Genomic DNA, 24,529 nt, shown 5'->3' with positions numbered 1-24,529 from the left:
GGAAAAATAAGAAAAGCTTAGTGATCATACTTTAGTAGGATAAAACCCTGTATAATTTTACTTTGCACTAACAGTATTGAGCGCGCACACACACGTTATGTACACACTTCATGTCCTTTGCCTGCAGAGATGTAAAAAACCTCACATATACACCCCATTTAACACAGCATCAGATAAAGAATTAACTGGTTTTAGGATATTCATAATGCAGTAGAATGAGATCAGCTTATTTGCTGCAGTTCAATAAAGCTGAGAAGGACTCTCTGCACTCACATGGTGCAGTGAAGATGACCCTGCTTTCAGTGATGAGTGAGGAGACACCTTATCCCCACAAAGCAAAAGACTGCACCTTGACAACCTACTTAGGGTGAGTTGGGATGGGGGATATTGCCAAGAAAATAAAATCAGTATCAACATAAGAAGCCCATACATGGGACAAAATCCACCTGGCTTCATGAAGCTGGAAATTTGCTGCTATTTTTTAGCACCCTGGGACAAGGATCAGCAATCATCTGATACCTGTCAGCAGAGCACCTGCATTTGAAATAGATTTCTCTACTATCCCAAGTCCTGAAGGATCCCCAGGTCAGTATTAGTTCCCTCAAATGTGAGGGAAGGAGACAGCCAGTAACACCATGAGCAGCAGGAATTTGTGCCCACCTTACTACTTCTGGCCATAAAATGTTGACCAAGGCATCCAGAGAGAAAAAAGCTAACAAGCTAGTGATGGAAAAGTAAGTGAACAAGATGGACTGAGAACAGCAGTCGTTTGCCTCCAACAGTGACCTCATCAAGTCTCATTACTACATGCTGAATATGCAAATTTACGCCTGCTAATTGGTTCCTATGGCCATACACCTTTCATCCAAAAAAAGAGAAAAATATTCCATAACACAAAGAAAAAAAGGAAGCAGACTTCACATCTGCATGGCAGTGTTAATTATAAAAGACAAAATGACTGCCTGAAAAGCAAACTGCATGACTGAGTCTGGCAGGCAGCCCCTTTCTCCAGTATATAATACACAATAAATGCAATTAGCAAAGGCTAACCTATAGATTGTCATAAAATTAATTTCTCTGCTGGTATAATATATTTTGATATATCCAAGCACAAAAGTACCTGTACTTACAGAAAAATGTTTATCTGTGAATTCACAGTGAAGCCTATTACAGTAATCAATACTGGTTTTAAACAAGTCCACTGTAAATAAAATTCTGTTGCATTCTAAGATAAATAAACAAAATTTTGCAATGCTCAGTTCCTTCTGTTCTCATTATTTCAATGTATAGTTGATTAAGTTTCATGTCAGAACACATTTCACCTCAACTGTATTGGAGATTCACCTGACTTATAAAGTCAAGCTGTTGTTCACCAGCTTCCTGAGGTGGATGATACAACATGAAGCAGCCAAGAAACAATTTCAGGAGGGAGACCAAGTACAACTAGTTGTAGACAAATAACTACGGAATTTTACTAGGGAAAGGCAGCTAAATATATAACATTTTGTAGTCATCATTTGCTAGGGAAGTTATGCTAAGTACATAAATGACTGCAGAAATTACTGTGCAGCTTTCCAATTCTCTCTAGTTAGTTAAACTTTGAGAATATTACTACTACCAAAGTGCAGTTACATGTTTTATGACCCAGCTGAACTACAAGCTGTTAAGAGGGTGGGAAATTAGGAGGAGTTTTTGGCAAAAATAGCTAGGTTTATCTCCTTTCTTTAAAGAAAGTTTAGTCCTGTCCAAGATTAATGAAAAGATGTCAACTAAAATTAGATAGCTAGACAAAGAGACACTGTCCAAGAGCTGAAGTACTGAGATATGATTAAAGAAGTCTGTAGAGTACATGACTGACAGACATACAGAGACACAACCTCCTGGACAATCTGTTGTTGGGAGTTGGGTTTTCTCTGTTCTTTCCTTATTACTGTAGAATTTCTTCCATTGAACTGCTAAGAAACACAGAGCTAAGTGGCTGAGATGGGCAGGGAGGGGCAACTCTTTGAGTTTTTGGGAGTTTGAGGAGGGGGGCAGAGATACTGCGAGAATGGGGGCAGATAAAAATAAATGGAATTGGGGGCAGATAAAAAGAGATGGAGTTGGGGGCAGATAAAAAGAGATGGAGTTGGGGGCAGATAAAAAGAGATGGAGTTGGGGGCAGCCTCTCTCTCACTGCTGGGCTTTGTGGGAGGACGGTCTGACCTGTGACTTGGGGAAGGAGTTCACTGCCACCACCATAACCCAGCAGGAACATTTCTGTTACTGGGCCCCACATCCCCCTGCCCTGCCAGGACACGCCGCAGGTTCCAGTTATTGCCGTAGAGTTTTGAGACATTCTCACCCACTGCCCCGGGATTTCTGCTCATCTTGCTGTTACAGCCTGCTGCTTCTGAGAGCTCTGCTAGATCGGCTGCGCTAGATCGGGTTCTAGGGTGGAGCAAAGCCGCTCTTCCATCCCCTCCCGTCCGGGCCCAGCCGCCATGGCCGCGTCCTGCCTGAGGCTGCGCCACAGCGCCCCCTGCGGCCCCGCGGGGATCCCCGCGCCCGCCCCGCGCAGCGGGAGCCGCCAGCGCCCCTGCCGGCCGTGCCCGGAACTGCCCCGGAGCGGAGCGCGCCGCAGCCGGCCGGCACCGGCTTCCTGCTTCTGTTACTGCTGGTGCCGTGGTTGTTGCTGTTTGTTTGCTTTATTACGCACACTAGTAGAGAACTGTTATTCCTACTCCCATATCTTTGCCCGAGAGCCCCTTAATTTCAAAATTCTAATAGTTCGGAGGGAGGGGGTTTACATTCTCCATTCGAGGGAGGCTTTTCTGCCTTCCCTAGCAGACACCTGTAAACCAAGACATCCGTGTAATTGATGCCCTCCCTCTTAGTCCATCTTTGTTTAGCTCCACTGCTATGGAGCTCCTTGTCACAGAGGCCAAAGGATCAGAGCGGTACTGACACCACCCCGGTTTCACAGTGACGTACCCTGCTCACACTTTTGTCAGTGTCTTACGAGAAGCATGTCAGACAGATGCACCTTTTTTGCAGAGAACACAAGACAGCACTATTGTCTTTTTCCTTTGCTGCTTCTTACGTGTAACTAAGTGAAAATCATATCAAAATTGCCCAAGCCAAAGAGGACCTTCCTGGTAACAGGCAAACTACCACCACAGGGAAAGGGCCTAATGGAAGCGCTGATTGCTAGCTCTTGGCAAAAAGCCATAGAGCTCAACTAAGAAAAAACAAAACAAACCAAAACCCCCAGCATATTATGCTGTTCTTAACAGAAAGGCATGGTAAAAGATCCTCTAAACTTAAAAATTAAATCTTCTAAAATAAAATCTGCTTTTATTGCTAAATTGGCAGCCAGTCTACCTATCTCTTATTTAGAAAGGAAAAAAAACGCATGATTTTATTTTTTTCATCAGACACACTATATCTTATAGTCAATATTAAGAAATGTTCTCCTACTGAAAAAACGTTTTGTTGCATTCAACAGCCCATTTTTTGCCATTCATCATCACAACTGTATGAGAAAGCTGGAAGCAAGTGACATTGCATTATCATTGCAAAATGAAACACGCAAGCCTATAGAAAACATCTCTCTTCTTATAAATTCCATATTGGAAACTGCAATCCCACATCTCTAGTAACTAAATTCCTCTGCCAACATGTGTTGTGTACACTGAAGTAATTATACAAATCAACCTTTCTGTGTTTTGATGATTAGCTACAGGTGCACAGATCTACCAGAAACATTCAGCCCCCAGTTTAGGGACACCTTTGGAGGAGAAAGAACAATGGAGAAGAGAGGACAATGGAGATGAAAAGACAATCAAAATAAAAACTTCTTTTGCAGAGGTTTTGTAACTTGTGTCCCTAACCACTATGAGGGCACAATGGCAGGAAAACAGAAAAGTAGAGCTCAGCGTGTCAACAGTAAGAACTTGTAGACACATGCCAGCTCACCACAAAACAACAGAAAAATACAAGAATGTTCCTTTGAAAACACTTTTATATTGTTACATTGTACCTCAGAAAGACAATGGAAAAACATAACTTAAAAAAAGGAAAACAAAAAGAAAACTCAGTTAAAAATTAAGCAGATTCTATGATTACACCAATCTTACGGGGCACACCACAGAGCTATTTCCGGGCCCTTAAATCTCCACTTTAAATCTAACAGTGGACTATCTCAGTCACAGGCATGCCCTGATAAACTCCTATCCAAAGAATATCAACAAGAATTAAACAGAATTTCATGCTCTGACAAGTCCCTTGATATATCCTCTATCCTCCTGAGAGGTACTAATACCGCAGGGTGATTAGAGGAAAGCAAGCTTAAATTAGTAGACTGCTCTGGTTAAATTGCCATCAAAGAAATGTGGATAATTTCTACTGACTTTCTGCTGCTCAACAGTCACAATCAGAAAACAATCCCACTTTTGAAAGGTTAGGATGTTTTTCTTGAAAAAATATCCAACTGACTAAACCCTACCATTTAATGTGTCTGCAAATTAATTTAATTGGTATATTTGTCTTTTAGTGTTAGCTGAACAAAGAGGACAACCAAGACTAAAAATATTAATTAAAACCAAATTTTTCATCTATTTCTTACAAGTTTTCCATCTTAACTTTTTCATTATAAATTGGATGGCTGAGATACAAAATATTTACTCTGAAACTGAAGCTTTCCATTCTGTCAACTACTGTGCCACCTGTTGGAGACAATCTTTCAGATCAAATTTTCAATATGCCAGTTAGGGAAACAAAATTTATCCCAAAGAGCCAAAGACAACTTGAATTCCTGTAAGAATAGATTGTTACAGTCACTAAGCTGGAATTCATTTACCTAGCCATCGATTCCCATAGGGAACAGTCAGTTCACATTTTACCTAATTGAATTTTTTTGTTAGACAAAGTTATCTTCTTGTCAGGCGTGGCATTTTCTGTTTGGGAGAAATTAAAATCAAAGTATTTCGTTAAGTTTGCCTTGCAAACTACACACTCATATACAACTAATCTTGTTGAAAGAGGAAAGCAGGTGCCAAAATACTTCAAGAAGGTTCCATTCCTAAAAATCTCTGAATGGGTCATCACTGTGTTCCTGAAACCAAATTAAGGCTGTCTTCCTGTGCTCAGGGTAACAAATGTAACACAGCTTTCTCACAGCACCTATGTACGACATCAGAGGCATAACATATCCTGGTGTCTCAGTTCTCCCAGGCACAGCTTCTTTCCTCCCAAAACGCTGCCTTTGCAAACACACGGAGTTTGAGCAGTAGCTCTGTGAGGTTTTACTGTACCTTGCCAGTAGTCCCAAATAAGCCTCCACTGTACTTGCAAAAATCAGCTCAACAAAAGCCCTGCACTATATAAAGTCCAATGAATTTATTCTGAAAATCACTGTCTAAAAGGTTGCCCTTCACGTTCACAGGTTTTGATTAGTATCTTCATTTTTCTTAAGCCATGCAAGACAGTATCAGGGGTGATAAATGATTTTTCTTTTCTCTTCAGTGCACAGCTTTAAGATGTATCTGCTCAGCCCAGCCCTAGGTTTTGAACATTGTCTCTGACCCTTCTGCAGCTCTGTACTCTGTCACTGATTAGAGTTCTATGTCACACCCCCCTACAATTTCAGTATGGCTGTATATAACAATAAGTTTAGGAGACCACAAGCATTTTCACATGGGAGACACCTTCAATAATTAGGACCACCTTCTTTAAACATGCCTAAAAAAAACTGTACATTGCTAATTCTTTAAACCACACACACCAAACAAAACTGAGAATCTTATGCTCCTTTCTAAAGGAAACTCTGAATGAATATTCCCTATGCCAAGTTCTCTGCAATTCTTCCATAGGTTATCATAGTATAAAATGACCTTTTCTAATCTGGCACCTGGGAAGCTCCAGGTTATAGGGTTGATATTTCATTCTGGTGTTTAATTTTGCATTTGTACATGGCAGAATTAGAAGTACTTCAAGTTGTCATCTAATATACCTGATGGAACACGGAGTTTACAACACAGTCAAACAGCAATCATAGAACTGTATAGGCTGGAAAAGACCTTTAAGAGCATTGAGTCCAACCAGAAATCCAGCACTGCCAAGTCCACCATTTAACCATGTTCCTCAGGGCCACATCTACATGTCTTATAAATAGCTCCAGGGATGGTGACCACCCTCTTCCCTGGGCAGCCTGTTCCAGTGCTTGATAGACCCTCATGTGAAGAACTTTTTTCATGATATCCAATCTAAACCTCACCTGGTGCCTCAACTTGGCGCCACTTTCACTTGTCCTCTTACTTGCTACCTCTTGGGAGAAGAGACCAACCCACACTTCACAACATCTCCTTTCAGTTAATTGTAGAGGGTGATAGGGTCTCCACTGAGCCTCCTTTTCTCCAGGATAAACACTGCCAGCTCCCTCAGCCGTTCCTCTAGTGCTGCAGACCCTTCCCTATCTTTGTTGCCATTCTTTGGATGAGAAATGCCAAAGGTTGGTAATTAGAAAAACCACGATTTACAACAGAGGGAAACACTTACCTGAGGGTAAGGGTCAAGTGTTGCTCCTTTGACTTTACCAGATCACCTACTCTAAAAGTTGCACAGCCCAGGAAGCTTCGCTACAAATCAAAGCAGAAAGAAAAGATAACATATTCATTCGGTTTTGTTACTGCTTTTGGTCTCACACTTGAAAATCTTTCTTTGGTGCTAAGAAAAATATTGCATTTCAATATAAGAGTTTGATACTTAATCCTCTAGAATTGTTTTGTGCAGCATGATTATCAGTAAACTGTTAAAAACTTTGGTTTTATGGGCAGGAACCTTTCTCTTTTCCATTAAGAACAGTCTAACAACCTGACAAAATAACAGCTTGTAAGATGTACAGCCACAGGAAGATTTTCATTCAGGACAAGTACTTGCAGTTTGCATCTATTTCTTCCTATTTTTCTAATTTCTGGATTACAAGAAGTGCTAAGTTTTCAGTGTTTTACCAAAGTTGTTCTTGTTATGGTTTTTCCTCAAGCCATTGGCACTACCATCCATGTATTCAAAATATGAATGTATATGCTAGGAAGGCATTCTTAAATTGAGTTCAGCACAAGTTTATTAATAGAAATGTTTTATTTCTCTAGTTCTTGGCAATATTTTAAGTAGTGTTTTCCTCTATTTCCATTGTAAGGTGAACCTATTCACTGCACTAAAATTGCATAGAAATGTGGTAATGCAACTAGAATGCCTAAAGTTAAATTAGGCTACACCACTGTGTCTTTTTCTTCTATAAAAATCACTCTTCACACATAAAAAAATACAAAGAGGAAAAAAAGGGTTAAATCTTCTTTTGCACTTTGGCTATTTTTTAACCTCTGCTCATATCCTGCTGAAATCCCATTTCATCAACTTGGCCAGCAGTAGTATTCTTGCCTTGGAAACAATGGGCAAGAAACTAACAGCCATCTTCTATCAATTTATCTTTCAAATATACAAGAGAACAATGTTTAATTTTTTGCAATAAAACAATAAGAAGGGCACAAAGTTTGGTTTTTATTACCTAACACTAAGTTTACTGTTGGAATGGCAAATTAGAATTCCAGGCTAAATTATATACATTCTTGGATACACAAATGAAAGAAGAATCGAGCTGCTCTGAGTCAACAGAGGCTGCCTACAGAGAGCCATGTTCTCTCCAAGGAAAACAGAAAAGAATTTGTCACTGCTGAGAAGAGTTACTTCCTCTGGTTAAAAAAACCCCTTCAGCCTGCTTTCTTTCAGGAAAGCCAGCAGGATGTTGAGTGTTTGAAGGCAAACAATAAAGCTCTACACTAAGATAAGTTTTCTTCCATATACAACGTACAGCTCAAAAACCAATTCCGAAATTAGGCAAGCACCAACAGAGCAGTTAGTAAACTGCAAAGTGCAGGTCTGCAGTTTAGTAAACTGAGTCATGAGGTATGGCTTGTTCCCACCAATGGCACAGGCTTACATTTCCTAAGCAGCACATAGGTAACAAAGGAAAAAAGACACAAATTGAGAGTCTAGGGAAGGCTGGAAAAACATTGGATTTGGGAAGTGATGAACAGGAAGAAAGGAAGAAAAATAATACAGCCACACAAGCAAAGATCACAGTTAGCTTTCAATGCCAAAACGAAAGGCACTTCTACAAAAAAGACATCCAGGTGCAACACATGGTGATGCACGGCCTTGCTGGGGTGAGCACACAAATGGTTCTGTCTTCCTTTAGATGAGCCAACATGAGAGTGTTTCTGCACTAAAACTCTGTGGTCACACATTTAGCCCAGATTATTTCTCTTCCTCCAAGAGCATATCCTTCTTCATACTGTAAGAATGCATTCCACAGCACTGTGTCTCTACAGCAGCCTTTATTCTGGCATTTCATGACATTTGGGTGTTTGTATTTGAAACCTGGCCGTTTGGAAAGGGGAAGAGGGGTGTTTGGAATGAAACTGATATAAGGTTTGGTCACCTGGGGCTTCTTTCTGCAGCAAAATAGAACCATAAATATATTTAAGAATCCTAAGTCAGAATCCTCAAGCGACCAGGGCCAAGAGACAACTACACTGCTCTCTCATAAAGTCAAAGAGCTTTGGTCATTGTACCCACTAAACATGTCTGAGTGTCAGATCTACTTCTCCTGTGTCATGAAATTAAAGGTGAATGAATTTATTGGCTTAAAATGTTCTGCTTAGTTCTCTGTTTCATATTTTTATGCTTATTTAGAAAAAAAGAAATACTTTGCTTGACAACACAGAGCTATGTGCAAAATCAACTAAAATTTTAAATGATCCCATGACCCAAATTAAGAGAGTTATGCTAATGTTCAAGGGGTCTAATATCAAACTGAAGACTACTTTTTCTATACTGATTTAGATACCAATAGTCCACTCTGGGGCCTGAACTGGCAGTCTACAAACCAATTTAACTTTGCCCACATCACTTGGAAAGGCTTCAAAAGTAGGCTTTAAACAAAATTAGTGCTGTAATGCTAATTGCAGAGTAACGTTCCTCTGGAATTTTGCTAGTGTTCTAGACACAACAATAAACCTTAAGATACCTGCCTTGAGTAGTTTGATGAATAATCTCAACTAGCCAAAGAGAAAAGTCTCTATAATAGCTATATGGAAAGCTAAAACACATCGATTATTTCACTAAGATTGAACTTGCTGCCAAGCTACAGGTTTTTCAAACACTAGCTGAAGTCTTGAAAACTATGCCAAGGAAGCCCTAGTAAGGCAGAAAAGTCAACACCTTAGGCTAAAAAACTTAAACCTCCAGGTATTTTACATGTTTGCAGACAGATCTGACACCTGCACCAGGTGGTCTTGGTTCTTTTATTCAGCTCTAGCAGGACCAACCTTTCCCACCCCCACCAGGAGTCCATATTATCTGCGAGGTTTTAGCCCTCTCAGAAAATTACTTCCCAATACCTTTGTCAAATGCTCTGTAGATCTACACATAAAAATGAGTCCTCTGTATGCTGCCAGTTTAACTTCTGACAACACAAACCAAAGGCAACTCCTGGTGCAGAATGTTTGACACCCTGCACACTAAGAGCAGAAGGGGACAGCCTAGGCTTCTGGAGGCCAATGCCATCCCAGACTCTCAATCTCATCCAGACTGCCTGTATGATATTAGCAAGGACTCTACATGGTTGTGCTTGTCTCAGGATAGCTTCAGTGAACGGGATTACATCGATCCATGAGACTACAGCTCCTGCCGCGATTATTTTATTCATTTAACCAAAAACTTTTGCTATTAAAAAAGCTTTTCAGCTCCTGTTGAGCACTGAGTGTTTGTGCCTGCCAATGAGATGGAAAAATAAAATTAATTACTGAAAATAATTGCTTACCCCAACATCTGCTCTTGGTTCCTTGTGATCAGGTAGGACACTGGTGCGGACCTGAGAGAAGGGAGGGGAAAAAAAAGAGAAAATCATTATATTTTTTGTTGCTGCTTTCCAAATTAGAATGAAAGAAGTGTTCATGGCCTTTCCTTCCTCGTATTTTTGACATTTTGGAGATAAATTTAAATGGAGCTATATACATATAAATAATTTATAACAACTAGTAATTTAAGCATGATATTTGCTGGTTCCCATTAAGAAAGTCTCTTACCACTGTCCTTTTATCATTCTGATCTCTCCTGAGTCTCTAAAGGGAGAAAAGCTGTGTTCAGTACTTCTTTTTCTAAAAGGAGATTTCTTTGCTGCAACTTGAGTGACAGAATACTTCATCTAGAGGTGTTATCTGGAAACAAAACTTTCAGCCTCAAGTGAAAAGAGCACAGTGCATCGAGAAGTATTTTCTCCAAGCAAGTACTTGCCTTTGCCAGCTGATCTGCAGCAGAAATCCTGATCACAGTCTCACTGTATGACCCTGCTTCCTTCAGACACTTGCTAAGCATCTCTGAGGTGAGAGATGTTTGTAGGCATTCAGAGAAGGAAAGCCTCTATATTCTCCCCCACACGGGACCTCCTGTTCTCCCTGTATTTTCAGCAAGGTGGAGCTACCCCTGTACTCTGCTGCCTTCATTTCACAAGAGCAAGCATGGGATAATCTGACTTCCTATTCTGTATTCCCAAACTATAGTACAGGTTGGTGTGTGGGTGCGTCTTCAGTGTCTCTATAATTTCATTGTTGAGTGGTGGTTGAGAACAGACAATGGATTAAACAGCAAAAATTAGATAGAAAATGTATAAGAAAACCTCTGTGACATCCCTGATGGCCTGCCTGGGCCAAAACCAGCCCTTTGGAATGATTTGCTGTTAAAAACAATGCACAAGGGAGAATACACTGAGCATGCACACCTATTTGATTACCTAGCCTAAATAACAGATAGTCACTCCCCAAGAGCAAATTTTAGCTTGATTTCCAAGTATAACTCAAACTCATTTTGTAAATCTCTCTAGAAAAGACTCATTTTTTTCCATGCCCTCAAAAGTGACCCTCAATTCTTCTATTCTAGCTGCAACTTAGTGCACAAAAAGAAACAGTCCTTTAACGCAAAGATAACTTAATTGTCTCTCTGTTATTCTAAATACACGTTGTTATAAAGCACCAATATAAAGGCTACCACAAAGACTTGACAAAGCAGAACCACAGCTTTTCTCAGTCAGCTCTTATCCCTTGATTTCCTACAGTGAGAACATCGCTTTCTCCACAAAAGCCTGGAGATAGTAAAAAATGCTATAATTAATTTAGTAAGGGACAGCATACTTTAGAAATCTGTGGGAGCCCTCATATGGATGCAATTTTACATTTAGATTTTCCACACTAATACATTAGCAACTCCAAAGCATTTGGCAATCTACAGAAAACTAGTATGAAATGTTCAATAATGATATTTTTTTATCTGAAATTAACCTTTAAATGCTTCAAGCCCTGAATGAAAAAGAAATTACTGACATTTTCTTGTTGGTGATGCTCATCTTCCCTTTTGAAGATGAAGAAATAACTTAGAGCAATCTGTTTCTTAAAAGAAAGATGGAGTATCAACACCAAACCAAAAATGCTGTGTCATTTTAAGATGCTAAAAAGCTGTTCTATGTGCCAGCCTCAAAGAAGTGACATCTGGCCCAACAAGTGAGGTATTTATATTTTCTAATTATTATTAGGGCTCTTTATTCAAGAGAAATAAACTAATAATGGAAGAATTAACATTCTTTTTCATAATTTACTTATGTGTTTGTAACCCAACAGCAGTTCAGCAAATATTTTTAAAAGTGTACGTGTTTTTATATGATACTAAGTTGTATTTCACAGCAAGAGAAAGTTAAAGTTTCTTTTACATATACTGAAATCGAGGAAATTCAACATTAATTTAGAATCAAAGAATATCAATTCCTTCTTTTGCTGGATAAAATGTCAATTCAGGAGAATGTATTTCAGCTTTTCTGACCCAACACAGGCGTAGAAAGGGATGGCAACACCTGCCTAACCTGGAGTCTTCCATATAATAAAAGCATATTCCTGAATTTCAAATGGATTTAAAATAGAGAAAAAAATTCTGTTGCATTTTGCAGTACTTTTTGGTTCAGCTATGTTTGTTTGTTTTCATTTGGTTTTAACCCCTTTATAACAAGTAGCTGGACAGCCAAATGTAACTCTGTTTTTGGTGGGACTGACATTAGACTGTAGCTCTCTTCTTGCCAAAATATATTTTGTTTAAAATTAAATCTAATGCCTTGATCCACGTGTGTGCAAATCTACATAATTTTAGAAACAGTTTTACTACTTGACATTTATTAAAAGAGAAGCCACATCTGTGTATGCAAACACATACATGGGTGGTACAGTCTGAACACTATCAGGTTGTCTGTTGGTTGAGTTCCTGAACAAACTCTCTGAATGCTGCCATTACTGGGGGATCATTATGGCATGTTCTCACAGGCCTCATTATAAACTTAAAGTCAGCTCATAAAAACTTATAAAACATAAGAAACAAGTCAGTTCTAGTCCCAGTCCACAAAATGGAAGAGAAAAAATGGAGATAAATACAGAGGATTTGAAAGGTCAAATATCCTCCCAGTGCACTTCTTGATTAAACAAACTGCCACACTTTCTAAAATCGTGTCATAAATCAACTTTTCCCCCCCGGCCCCATCTAGAACAACTATAAAATAAAAATGCAAACAGAAAGTCAGATTTTATTCCCAAACGTCCACTACTCTGTAAGAGTTTCAGTTTTCTCATTATTTGCTCTAGGTTTTCCTGTGCAGAATGCAAACCTCTGAGCGGGGAGTTCATTTACAACCGGGGTAAGACCATGCTTCCCGGGAATAGCACACACTACTGCTTTACCTCCCCAGACAAGAAGAGGTCACAAAGGCACGCAACAAAGACAGCTTGTGACCTAGACTAAATGCAGCAAAGTTTTTGACATTTATCCATTCCTGCGACTCTGTTTGTAGAATAACACAGTTACCTTTTTACACCACTGTGGAGGCCTGTGAACCTGCTGGGGAAAGGGCAGTGCCAATGCCCCGGAGGCATGCACCACAGGCTGCGGGCATCCCCCATAGGGGAGGGGGAGACAGAAGGCTTCTGCCAAAGTGCTCTGCAGCACTGTGCCAGCTTACCCCAGTTGTGTAGTCCCCATTGGCTGTCCCTACCCCTTTTACCCCTATGTGGTCTTGTTCTAGAATATTCCCTACTCCCCAGTGTTTCCCCGTTGGTTCATGTAACCCTGCCTGTCCACCCTGGCACTGCCTTTTGGCTCCTGCTGTTTGTAGCGCACCTATGCCCTCAGCTGATGGGCCCTGATGCTTTGCTTCACCCTCTCCTTTGTATATTTATATCCTGGACCCTCCACTGTCTGCTGACTTCTGTCCCTGGACCCCTTCAGTGCCGGACCCTAATAACCCTCACTGGAACCCCATACAGGAGATGCTCCCATGTCTCGCCTGCCTACTAGCTGTGGTGTGCTTGAGGGTGTGAACGTCGTGTGCCTGCCCAAACGTTCTCCCTCTGAGATCTGACGTGGTTTGAGAGGAAGTAAATCTCTGGGACATGAAGAGGTCAGGCCAATAGGTGCTCAGAGTTGAATATTAGCACCTGGTGGGGCTACTGAGGACATGGATACGCCTCTAAGAACACTGGGGTTAATTAACTAAAAAGCAGAGCACTCCTGTGAGAAGCCCCTTGGGTTCCGTCGGGGAAAGAGTTCGGGTCTCTGCCCCGGCCCAGCTGCTGCGGCTGGGCGAGGGAGGGGCAGCCATGCGGCTGGGTGAGGTAGGCCGGGCCTGGGACAGAGAGGGGAGGTGAAGAGGCCCCGAGGATGGAAGGGTGGGAGAAGCACCAGGAGGCATCGGGCAGCCACCCCAGGAGAGACAGAGAGAGAGTACAGCCTGTGCTTGTGAGAAGAAGGGGGGGTACAGCAAGAAGGTGGGTCCAGCTGCTTGTGGGAGCTTTTAACCCTTTTTTGGTCAATGCAAACTTTGCAGAACATTAACCTCCCTAGAAGAGAGATAGAGATGAAATAGAGGAAGAAATAGGAAAGTATGATGGAGGTTCGTGCAAGTGAAAGATGCGGAAGAGTAGAGAAGACTCTTAGGTGGGAAGAGATGATGGAGTGGCTTTAGCTGGACTTTTCTTGTATAGCCATGGACAGAACCATGTTCCTTGTGACACAGAGACTGCATCCAGGGGGAGGCAATGGCTCAGAGCCAAGAGGGTTCAGTGTTGGTACCCCTCGACCCCAGGGCTGCCCCTTTGGGGGACAGGTGCCCCAAAGGTGAGATTGTGCTCTTTTTAGAACTGGACCAAGCATCCTTAAAAGGGGAACCCTAGAAGCAGCTCTGGTCCATGTGCAGTGGTGAGAGCACTGGGCATGGAAGGAAGAGGTCACGATGGCAAATGTTCTCCAGACAGGAAACACAAGAGGTATCAACTGTGTTTCCAGGGGAAGCCTATGGCACAAGAAGGACTCCTCTCCTCCTGATGATCTGAGAATTGATTATCTAAAGGGCAGGTGATGGACCAAGAGTTGGTGATTTGGGGGATGGATGTATTGGAAATTTGGTGGGGGGAGGAGGAAATGTTTTCAGAAGGTTTTCATTTTCCCTGTGTGTTTCTTTTTACTTAGAGTTGTAGTTCACTTAACAAAGTTTTCTTTTCTTTATTTCTAAGTGGGGGCCTGCTTTGCTTATTCCTGGTCACATCTCACAGCAGAAACCAGGGAGAACATATTTTCATGGGGGCACTAGCATTGTGCCAGCCTTAAACCACGACAGGACGCTTGCAGGGCAGGTAGTGGCACTGACCACCTCACCTCACCGCTACAGACCACAGCTTGCTGAACCAGGAAGAACAACAGTGGACAACAGTGGGCACTCATGATAGGGCTTACTTTCCTTTAAATCTCATACAGAACAATATGCAATGAGGAATGCATTTGTCACAGACACATGATCAAATTTCTCTAGGCATAGACGCTAAATTCAGCTTTAATGAACTGTCCTTTAGTAGAAGACAGTTTTGTGTGATTAAAAGGAACATTTCTTTCAGTCATTTGCAGCACGCTGAGCCACATTCTCACACAGTATCAAAGTACAGAAGATTTATTCACTATCATTACCGAATCTTTTGTGCCTGCCTTTAATTAAGGCCTTTGCATTTCAGTTGACAATCAAAGGCCATGTTCAGAATGCACTCAAATTTCATAAACAAATAATGCTAGATCCTTCTCTTGGTTACTGTGGATTTATTCCATCAAATCAACAGGGACTTCCAGTACTCACTGCTGTTGGCTGCTCAAATGCACTCTTCTGCCATCATTGCTGTACAATCCTGGCATCTCACAATATCTAAGTACACCCATCAGGCAAGGTTAGGCAAGGCAAGATAAAAGAGACTACTGAAAGCAGTCGCTGAAAAATTTACTTGCACTCCTTCAATAAAGCACCTTCCAGGAAAGCATTCCCAACTTCAGTAAAACTGAAGTCATAGGGGAACACAACATCCACATGCATTAACCTGGAGGTGCTCTGGGATGGTGACCATCTGCACCATTCTGCTCCCACAGGGAAAAGAACACTGAACTCTGCTAACACAGCCATACAGCTTCACAGGCAGCTGTTATAGGGAGTCAGCCCCATCCTCACCACCACTGCCTGCCAGCCAGCCAGCCAGCACCACCACCCATTAGAGTCCAGGAGTTACGATTTCTTGGAATTTCTCAGTCAAAGAAATTGCAGCTTCGTGTATTTGTGCTGGGTGAGCCTAAAATGCCAAAATTGTTATGGGGTTCTGCAACAACATCCATCAGCTTTTACAGGACAGAACCCATTCCAGTACATGCAGCAAATTATTTTTTGAAAGATATTTTACATTTACCAGCTATTTATTTTCATCATATAGATTAACAATTTGCTAAATAGCTCTGATGCAAGAGTGGTGGGGCAGGAGCTGGATTTTCCTCTAGCTCTGGTCCAGGGGGTTTTCCAGATGCCTTCTGTCCCTTTGCTGTCACCAGAACTGATGCCTTGTGGAGGCTGACCTTGGACAGAGGCTAGACAGAGTTAAAGAATAAAGTAGGGATTTATTAAAAGGCCTCAATAGATCCACCTTGGGCAGCACAAGAGCGCAGCCAGGGCTACACCCCTGGTGAACTCAAAATGGTCACAAAATGGACAGCTGGTCACGGGGTCTGTCACTTTTTAAAGTTCTGGCCCATAGGCATATTGGAGTTAGCTGTCCAATTACAGCTTGAGGTTATGAAGTCCCATCTTTCTTGGTTTTCTCTCTTCATTCCACCATTGTTTGTGCTCTTGGGCCTGAAATTTGGATCGGTTGTCCGTGGTTCCCAACTAGAGAAGGAATTGTTTCGTCTACCTACTCTGTGAAAAGAGCTTACTATCCCCTAATATGAAGCTCAGAACTACACACTAAAGCAGTACAGAAACTGAAAAACAAAAAAGCTAAAACCTGAGGCATCATTTCAATCAACATATTGTAGTCAGCAAAGTAAAACACTTCCATCAATACTTTGTCAGATAAGGGCTTATTTAATGGAGGACAATACCAATACAGTAATTTTCCAGCCTTCAGTGCACAATTATTTCCAACACTCCATACAAAACAAAAGAGAAAATCTTTTCCAAATGGACATGCACATGGTATTGCGGGATTTTACAGTTCCAGTGGAAAACCTGATAGGTAGAGAAACTAATAAATGTTAAAACTTGATTAAAGATGAAAACTAATAAAGGGAATAGAAGCTATATCCAATTACTGCAACATTTTATAATAACTGTATGATTTTTATTATATATTAATTAGTTTAAACTTACAAAATATTAATATATATATGTGTGTGTGTGAGTGTGTGTGTCTACATATATATATATATATTTCCTACTACAGATAGTAGGGAAAATATGTATGCCCCTATTACTTGCTGTATAGCAACTGGCAGTTTCATCTGTTTACTTCTCCAAAAAGGTCAAACAGAAGGACAGGACTATGTGCATCCTTTCCATAGGCAGGGTTTGAATGTGACTCTCTTGCAGAGCGTGGAGTCGAGGCCATTCATTGGGCAGCACTGACAGTGTGTGCTACCTCTAGGCACACTCCTCAAGATGTAATGTGAGGATAACAGAAAATACTTCTCAGTCTCTAGGAATCTTCATAAATTGTTTTTCTTTCAGCTATCTCTACAGCTCAGTGTCTTTCTCTGTGTAGGCTGCATCTTTGTGTGCTTTCTAGAGAACACATGGCACAAGAGAAAAATCACAAGATCCCCCAAGCAAAGACTGAGGTTAACAGAATTTAACAGCTTATGTAGGTACATAACTTGATGTATGAATAATGAGCAGAAAACCACAAAATTTTGAGTGTGTGATTAGAAATACAGTTTTGTTTGTCTATTTTTACAGCTTGAGCATTTGATCAGAATTGCCTTAGAAAACCTCACAGTTCAAAGAGAACAGATTACTTAGGAACTCTCTCTGTACTGAGCACACCACAAAAAACATACCAACTCTGCAGCATCCACATGGAAGCTGGAACTTCAAGTGACAGAAAAGATCCATACATTATGAGTGCTTTGGGGCATGCAGCACAGAGTCAGATCTGATCCAGCAAAGCTTATTAACTCAGCATAATGGCCAGCCATGGTAGAGCTGCACCACTTTGCACTGTGCCTCGATGCAAAATGACACCAGCCCTATCCATACAAGCACCCAGTGTAGCTCAGATTCAAAGCACAGTTTACGCAGTGGGGACAACAGGGCCCAGCTCGGTATGGATCAGAGCTTCAGCTGCTGGCACTTGGTCTGCAGATCACCCAACACAACTAAGATGTGCAAAGAGGAAAAAAAAGGCAGCTCCTGTTATCGGCCTTTCCCTCACAAAGCATGAAGATCACAAACACAGCTTGTTCCTCAGTACATGCAACCTGAAAATCACAGGGCTGAAAAACACCTCTTTGGAACACACTTGTAACCACCTCCCCATATTCAGGTCTATTCTATTCCACAGTCATTTACTTTCATAGAGTAAATAAATAACCCATGAAGGCCAAGTCCTCAGATTGATTTATCTCATGTAGTTATTGGAAGCAAGAAAAAGCTGTCAAATCTAGCCACATAAATCTAAATAATTTTAATATGTTTTTAGTGTATGCAATGAAAAAATGGAAGGAAGAGTTTATTTACCTTCTTAACATAGCACACAGCATGAGACTGGATTCAATTTTTTAACCAATTTGAAACAGCATTTCTTCTGCAGAGAAAGCTCTGTCATGTAAGGTTATGCAACAGATTAAAAGTGACAAAGAGAAATGGCCTCTATAAATTAGAGATAATTAACATTTGAGTCTCAGCATCATGAAAAATAGATGTTCTGTTACTCGCAATTAATTTGCTCTTCATTGAAATTTGGGGTACGTGTACCCTGCCAGTAGCAGTTGCTGCAGAACATTGCTTTTTGGGGAGGGGCAAAAAGCTGTGCACTGCTGCACCCAGCTAAACCTTCTTGTGTTGCACGGGGAGCTCATCATCATCCCCCTCCTGAACAGCTCCCAGTACAATATGAACTCTGCACTGTGCCTCCAGTGCACCCTTTGCACCCATGGAGGAACACCCTCAGGCATTGCAGGGGCTCAAACACAGCTGCAAAGTGTGTAACTGTGACAGGGACACTCACCCACCCCAGGCCCCCACAGGGATGAGTGCTGACTGGCACAGACAGCCAGTTAGCCTTGCCTCTTCCCCATAATAATTTCCAGGAATGATGCCTTTGAAGTCTGTTTTATACTGGGAACCATCTGCAAAATTTGAAGAGTAAAAATACCCTTCAAAGTGCTTGTGATGCCTCCTCTTCCCAGCTTTCTTCCACTGTGAAATAAAACTCACAAAAGGCAAATTCTGGCTTCTGTCAGCAAGCTACAGATGGAGCATTCCTCAGCTCTTTTGGCTCTTCATTTACATGCACCAGCCAATGGGGACTTGTGTTCCCAGATGCAAATACCTCAGGCTAGTTACTGCAATGCCACTATTCAAAAATCCCCGAGACAGACTCCACAATCCAAAAAAGGCAGCAGTTAATGGCAGCCAAAGAAATCCAGATGTTCCGACAAATTATATCCCAAAAAACACTCACTCTAGAATGATGAAGGAAATAGGAATATATGCCATAGGGGTGGTTTATCGTGCTTTTCCACCCTACTCCCCACACACCCAGCTGTGCACGTTGCTTCAGCAGAACATGGCTATCTGTCAGTCTCTCAGTCTGTCTGTCTGTCTGAGCACCTTGCTCGCCCTGAAGCAGCAGACTCTAACCTGAGTGTCCAAGTGGGAATTTCAGGGGAAAATGCCTTCCTAGAATGCAAGATTTCAGCACTGTTCACAGGGCCTGAGGCAGCTGGGTAGGAAGAGAAATAAAAAATAAATCTCATTCCCATATGAATACCAGAGAACCTGTCCAAAAAACAATGCTAAAAAAGCCAAGAAAAGAACTTGTACTCTAATTACTTCAGGGGAAACTTGAGAGGATGCAAGCCAAAGCTGGTGAAAAGCTCCTACAGCTGCCTGAGGAACACCCAGGTCAACTCCATCTCGCTTCAGTGTATGGCAGACAACATGAATTAAAGCAAGTATTACTGGATTGATCAGATGAGCTCAATGGCATAATAAAATTTCCAGAACATGATCTTCTGCCTTAAAATTTCAGCAAAATTTAAACTTTGACTGTGAATATCTGACAAACAAAACTGAAATCCCATATTTTGATTTACTGAATAAACAGTCTTTTTTGAATATGCTGAAGTCTACGTTTCATAATTTGCATCTATTGCCATAAAAGTTGCATTAAGAAATCTTACTATAAATTAAACATGATGCCATTTCAACTGACAAACCAGTTACAAGAATTGATTGTAACCAGTTACAAGAAACAAGATTGATTTTATTCATTCTGTAGAGGTATTTCCAACACTCCCAGTTCCTTAACAGATTGCAACATCTACTCAAGTGACAAAAGGTTATTCACATATTAAACACAGAAAAAAATTGAAGTTGCTGCCTTAAACAAGTCCAGACCTTTCAAGATTCTACACAAAATATCCCTGTCTTCTGACTCATGGCAGAAGCTGAAATGAAGAACTCAGAATTTAACTTGTTGGAGCAGTCACATCCCCAGTCCATGAACCTCCATATTCCTTTGAGAAGCTGGTATTATCCCTGTGCCAAGACCTGAGTGCATTTCCAGCTGGGGCCCTTCAGTTCAATATTTTGAAAGAGTTATTTTTATGTGAGGTACCAAACTAACCAAATATCAGCTCTCATAGAAGCAAACAGTGGTTTCAAGTTCGCCCCCAAAAAACACTAAAGATTTTATCCCCCACTCCATGTTCTATGGAAACTTTTTAACATAAATTTTTAGATTCTAAAGTGAACATTTTCGAGCACTTAAGCTCAGCCAGTCAGTCTTGACCTTTCAATTTCCCACTGGGTGTCTCCCACAGGGAATTCCAGCAGTGGATTTTCCTTGCAGCTACGGCTACAGGCAGCTGCAGCAGTAGCATCACCAGGACGAACTTTTGTGCAGACCTAAAGGGATGGGACTCACATTGATTCCCTACAGTGGTGCTAGGTCTGCAAGCAGAGCTGTCCATCAGTAACCTGGACATCTGTGAGACACCCAGAGAAGCAGGTAGGGCTGCATATGAAAGAATATGACTGGAGCATACATTTTCTGACTAAACCCATTCCCCTCAAAATCCATCACAGGAGTATGAAAAGCAACCAAGAGGCTGGTATTTTCAGTAAAAAAAAAACCAACAACTATTAGCAACACACAATCAGATTCATCATCCAATGATCATTTTCAGATCATTGATCATTTATTTTAGTATTTTACTGTCACAGACACCATATAATAAACCTCCCCACCCATTTTTTAACTACACATTGAAATTACTTTAATTTCCTCTCCCTCTCTTCTGACTGGAAGGTCATTCAAAAAAATGATTGCAGTAGTAGTTCAGAGTAGTTTTCTAATCTACAGCCCATCATTATTCATGGTGAGCTTATACTCCTTTGCTCTTCTGCCAACATGGTCTTTTAGATAAGTCATTCTTTTCTGTTCCTCACACTGGTCTCCTGATGAATTTATAAGAAAGGAATCCTATGCCCTCTTGTACTTCATTTTGTTAGGATAATAAGCCAAGCTTTTCCAGTACACTGTCATACAATAAGCTCTCCATTCCCCAGATCACATCATCTGCTCCAGTCCCATTCATCTTGCTTAAACACAAATGATCTAATTACTGCCAGCTTTCCAGAAGAGGCCTAAGCTGTGTCTATGGAACAGAGCTCCCTGGATTCCTCTGGGAATCAGCTCTGTTTCCCTCTCTCTGCTGCATTAGATCCACTGCTCAGTTACACTTTGAACAACTAATTTACCTGTGTTTTCCTTCACACAATTTGTTTCTGACATATTAAGTATTTGTTCACCCAGAAAACTTCATGTTATTAGAAAAGCACAGAGACAGGTACTGAGAGACTACTCCATGTCATCCTGTTTGCATTGCTCCTGACTGCCCTGAAGCAGCTCCATGGGTAAGGAGTGTAGTATCAGCTGGCAGACTCTTTTTTTAGGAGAACTAAGGGAAATTTCTGCACACACCAAACTTTTCTCTAGCACATAGAAGCTGAAGGACTCTCACGCAAATGTCCACAAAAGCAAAGAAAATTATATTTGCCAATAAGGATTTTTCTTTTGTTCTTCTGACAGTTTGTGATAATGTTTAAAAAACAGGTGAGGCTGAGGTCTGGTGGTACTATTACCTAATGGATAGGATTTCACTTCTCTTTTACAGAATTAGGGGTAAAATTGCTCATCAGATTGACTGTGGTAGAAGGCATAAGTATATTTTAGACAGATGAGAGGGAGTACGTAAATATTCGGGGCTTCCTACAAGCTCTGGTTTCTTTGCCTTCACAGACAGGATCTATTTATTGATAAAAGTCTGTTTTAGCAAGATCATAGCTGCACTTCCATAGTTAATGTCCCTTCCAGCCTGTGGAAGTGCAGTACTCTCATGAGAATTACTGTCGTGTCCAGGGCTGCCACATGCTTCATCCGCATTTCTAACAATCCACGCTTGAGGGGAGCAAGGAATTTTCCCAAAAGAACCTCCAGAAGATCCTGGGAAAATAAATGTTGCCAACTATCCAAATATAAACACACTCAACTATCCAAATATAAACATTTCTAAAGCTATCTAAAAAGAAAAAATGTACCTTTTTTTTTTTTTCATTTGAGAAAGCATTTTTTCTTGGATTGAAACAGTGAAACCTGCATAGCAAGAATTAAATTCTTAAGTACACAAAGACTAAAACCCATAACCTCCTGATCAGCTATCTTCAAATAGTTTTTGCTAGTGCTCTGCCCTTTGCTCCCTGTCTTCTGAGATGAGAAACTAAAGGAGTTTTATTTATTTATCAAATAAATTCACTGCTGGCTTTAGAAGAAGTTTCGAGACAAATGTGCCATCTCTCCCACAATCTAAATTAGTTTCTGCTTTAAAGGAAGAAGGAGGTATCACTGGAAATGAGTACCTCTGTGGGACTATTTTACTGTGCAGCAACCTAAAAGAAACTTTGTACCTACAAGAAAAGGCAAAAAGCAGATTTCACACAGTACCTTCTCTCTCCTGTAACAGACACAGGTTTATGTGAAGGGCACTTCATTTCTCTATCAGTGATACTGTATTCATGATTACTTCCCCCTTAAACGCACATGAGTTTGCTCTCAGTTTTCCTCACCAGAGTATGTGTCACTGTGCTTAAGTGCCACATGAAGATAAACCCTTTCCCTCCTCTACAGTGCCAATTTTACTTTTTTTAAAGCATAAGTGCCATCTGCAAGACGTGGTAATCCTTTTCTACAAGCATGATCAAGCTCTTGCAGAGATGTTACTTAAAACCAGGTAAGTTATGAGCACCCTACTTTCAGACTGATAAGTAGGCTCAGGAAAGTTCACAGTCACCGCTGCCTGAGCCAAGTAATTAAATTCTGACTCTTATGAAGCATAAGGTCTGAATAAAGACAGTAGGTATATGTTTTTAAGCAATCATTTTGCTTCTTTCAGAATTAATGTTCTGAGGATGCAGAACGATTCTAAGGCTCAGAGGGCCAAATATATTTCAATATTTTCACTACTTAGAAAAAAAATAAAATAGAGTTTTTTCAGAACCTGAAAAGTGGCCTTTTTTGGGGAACTGTTTCAGTGATGCTTTACCTGCAAATAAAAGGATCTATTAGGAACAATATTGTTGGCAAAGCTGCTTAGGTCTGAAATTTGACCACCACACTTCTATTTCTAGAAATTACTTACAGATTCTTTTTTCCCTTTATATTGCATCTTCTTATTTGGAAATTCAGCATGATATTGTTTTCTGGGAAAGACAGGATCTGTTATTAGACAAGCCGATGTAAGATGGAAACAGACACTTTTTTTCTTGGCCCATAGTTCCTTCAGGAACTAAAGAAAGCTTGTGCTTCTGAAAATTTCTGTCTTTTCTCCATCATACCAGCTCATCTGACAAAAGGCTACCTGCTCCTGTGGATCCTCAGCTCACCCCCAAACTGCCATAAGCACTGTAAGAAAACAGACACTCTCTCAGTGGTATTCCCTGATGTTTAAAGCCAAGCCATCTCCATTGTATCCCACCAGAAACATTTTCTGAGAGATATCCAAGCATCAGCCACTACAGCTTATTGAATGAAGGAGCCACCACCAGCTGACAGAGAAGTTATGGCACAAACTCCAGTAACAGCACTGCCTCCTTCGTATCTTACTGTTTTCTTTTCTCTTATGATGCTCAGGATATTTTTTCACTCTTGCACCGTTTGTTGCTCCCAGCAGTGCCCTGCTGAGATGACAGTGCTTGCTGAGTCACCGCTTATTTCCTCAGCAAGTTACACAAAATAGGGTGGGATGCAGAGATTTCAAGTCAGCATTGCTTCTCAGGATATGTGCAAATTGACACCAGGAATGGGAGCAGGAGATTTTGAAATAGGCCAGTGTTCCAACGCCTCTGAACAAACTGCACTTTTAAAAAGCACTCTGTCGGTAAACAGCCTTACCTAAAACCAGTCCACCCACTAAGAGTACACCTGGTTTAGAGAAGTGCATTACATTCTTTTGTATTTGAGTTCAGGTCTAGATAAATTAGCTTCTGGAAGGAAGCTGCATTTTAAATCATTAACAGTTCTCTCCAATCAAAACTGATATCAGAAATTCACTAAAAAATGAGCCTACAACAAGAGTAGGGGATGAAAAAAGCACATGCACATTTCCACAGCAAGGATTTTAAGTAATCTAAATTAGATAACAGAGTTGATTTCTGTCTAAATAAAGTGAAAGGAGCAGATACATTTTGCCATAGATGAATCTAAATTTACATAACTTCAAATGGGTCACTACAGATAATGCAACATCTTGAGGAGGGACTTCTGAAAAACAGTGAGAGATTCTATCCCCTTAATAAACCCCATAGTCTATGCTTCCA

The 24,529-nt window shown here is 40.8% G+C and overlaps 1 protein-coding gene across 2 annotated transcripts in view; it reads right to left on the bottom strand.

The window, feature by feature from the left end:
• INPP4B (inositol polyphosphate-4-phosphatase type II B) overlaps nucleotides 1–24,529 on the bottom strand; it is a 286,348-nt gene that overhangs the window by 104,923 nt on the left and 156,896 nt on the right. For both annotated transcript variants that reach the window (XM_036383013.1, XM_054514677.1), the window contains exons 6-7: nucleotides 9,863–9,913; nucleotides 6,538–6,617 (exon numbers count right to left, since the gene is read on the bottom strand). In XM_036383013.1, the coding sequence (XP_036238906.1) occupies nucleotides 6,538–6,617; nucleotides 9,863–9,913 (131 nt within the window). The remainder of the gene's footprint in view (nucleotides 1–6,537; nucleotides 6,618–9,862; nucleotides 9,914–24,529) is intronic.

Source organism: Molothrus ater, chromosome 4, assembly GCF_012460135.2.
Source record: "Molothrus ater isolate BHLD 08-10-18 breed brown headed cowbird chromosome 4, BPBGC_Mater_1.1, whole genome shotgun sequence".
Taxonomy (NCBI): domain Eukaryota; kingdom Metazoa; phylum Chordata; class Aves; order Passeriformes; family Icteridae; genus Molothrus; species Molothrus ater.
Note: the sequence above shows the minus strand (reverse complement) of the source record. Positions and strands in the feature narration are given on the sequence as shown.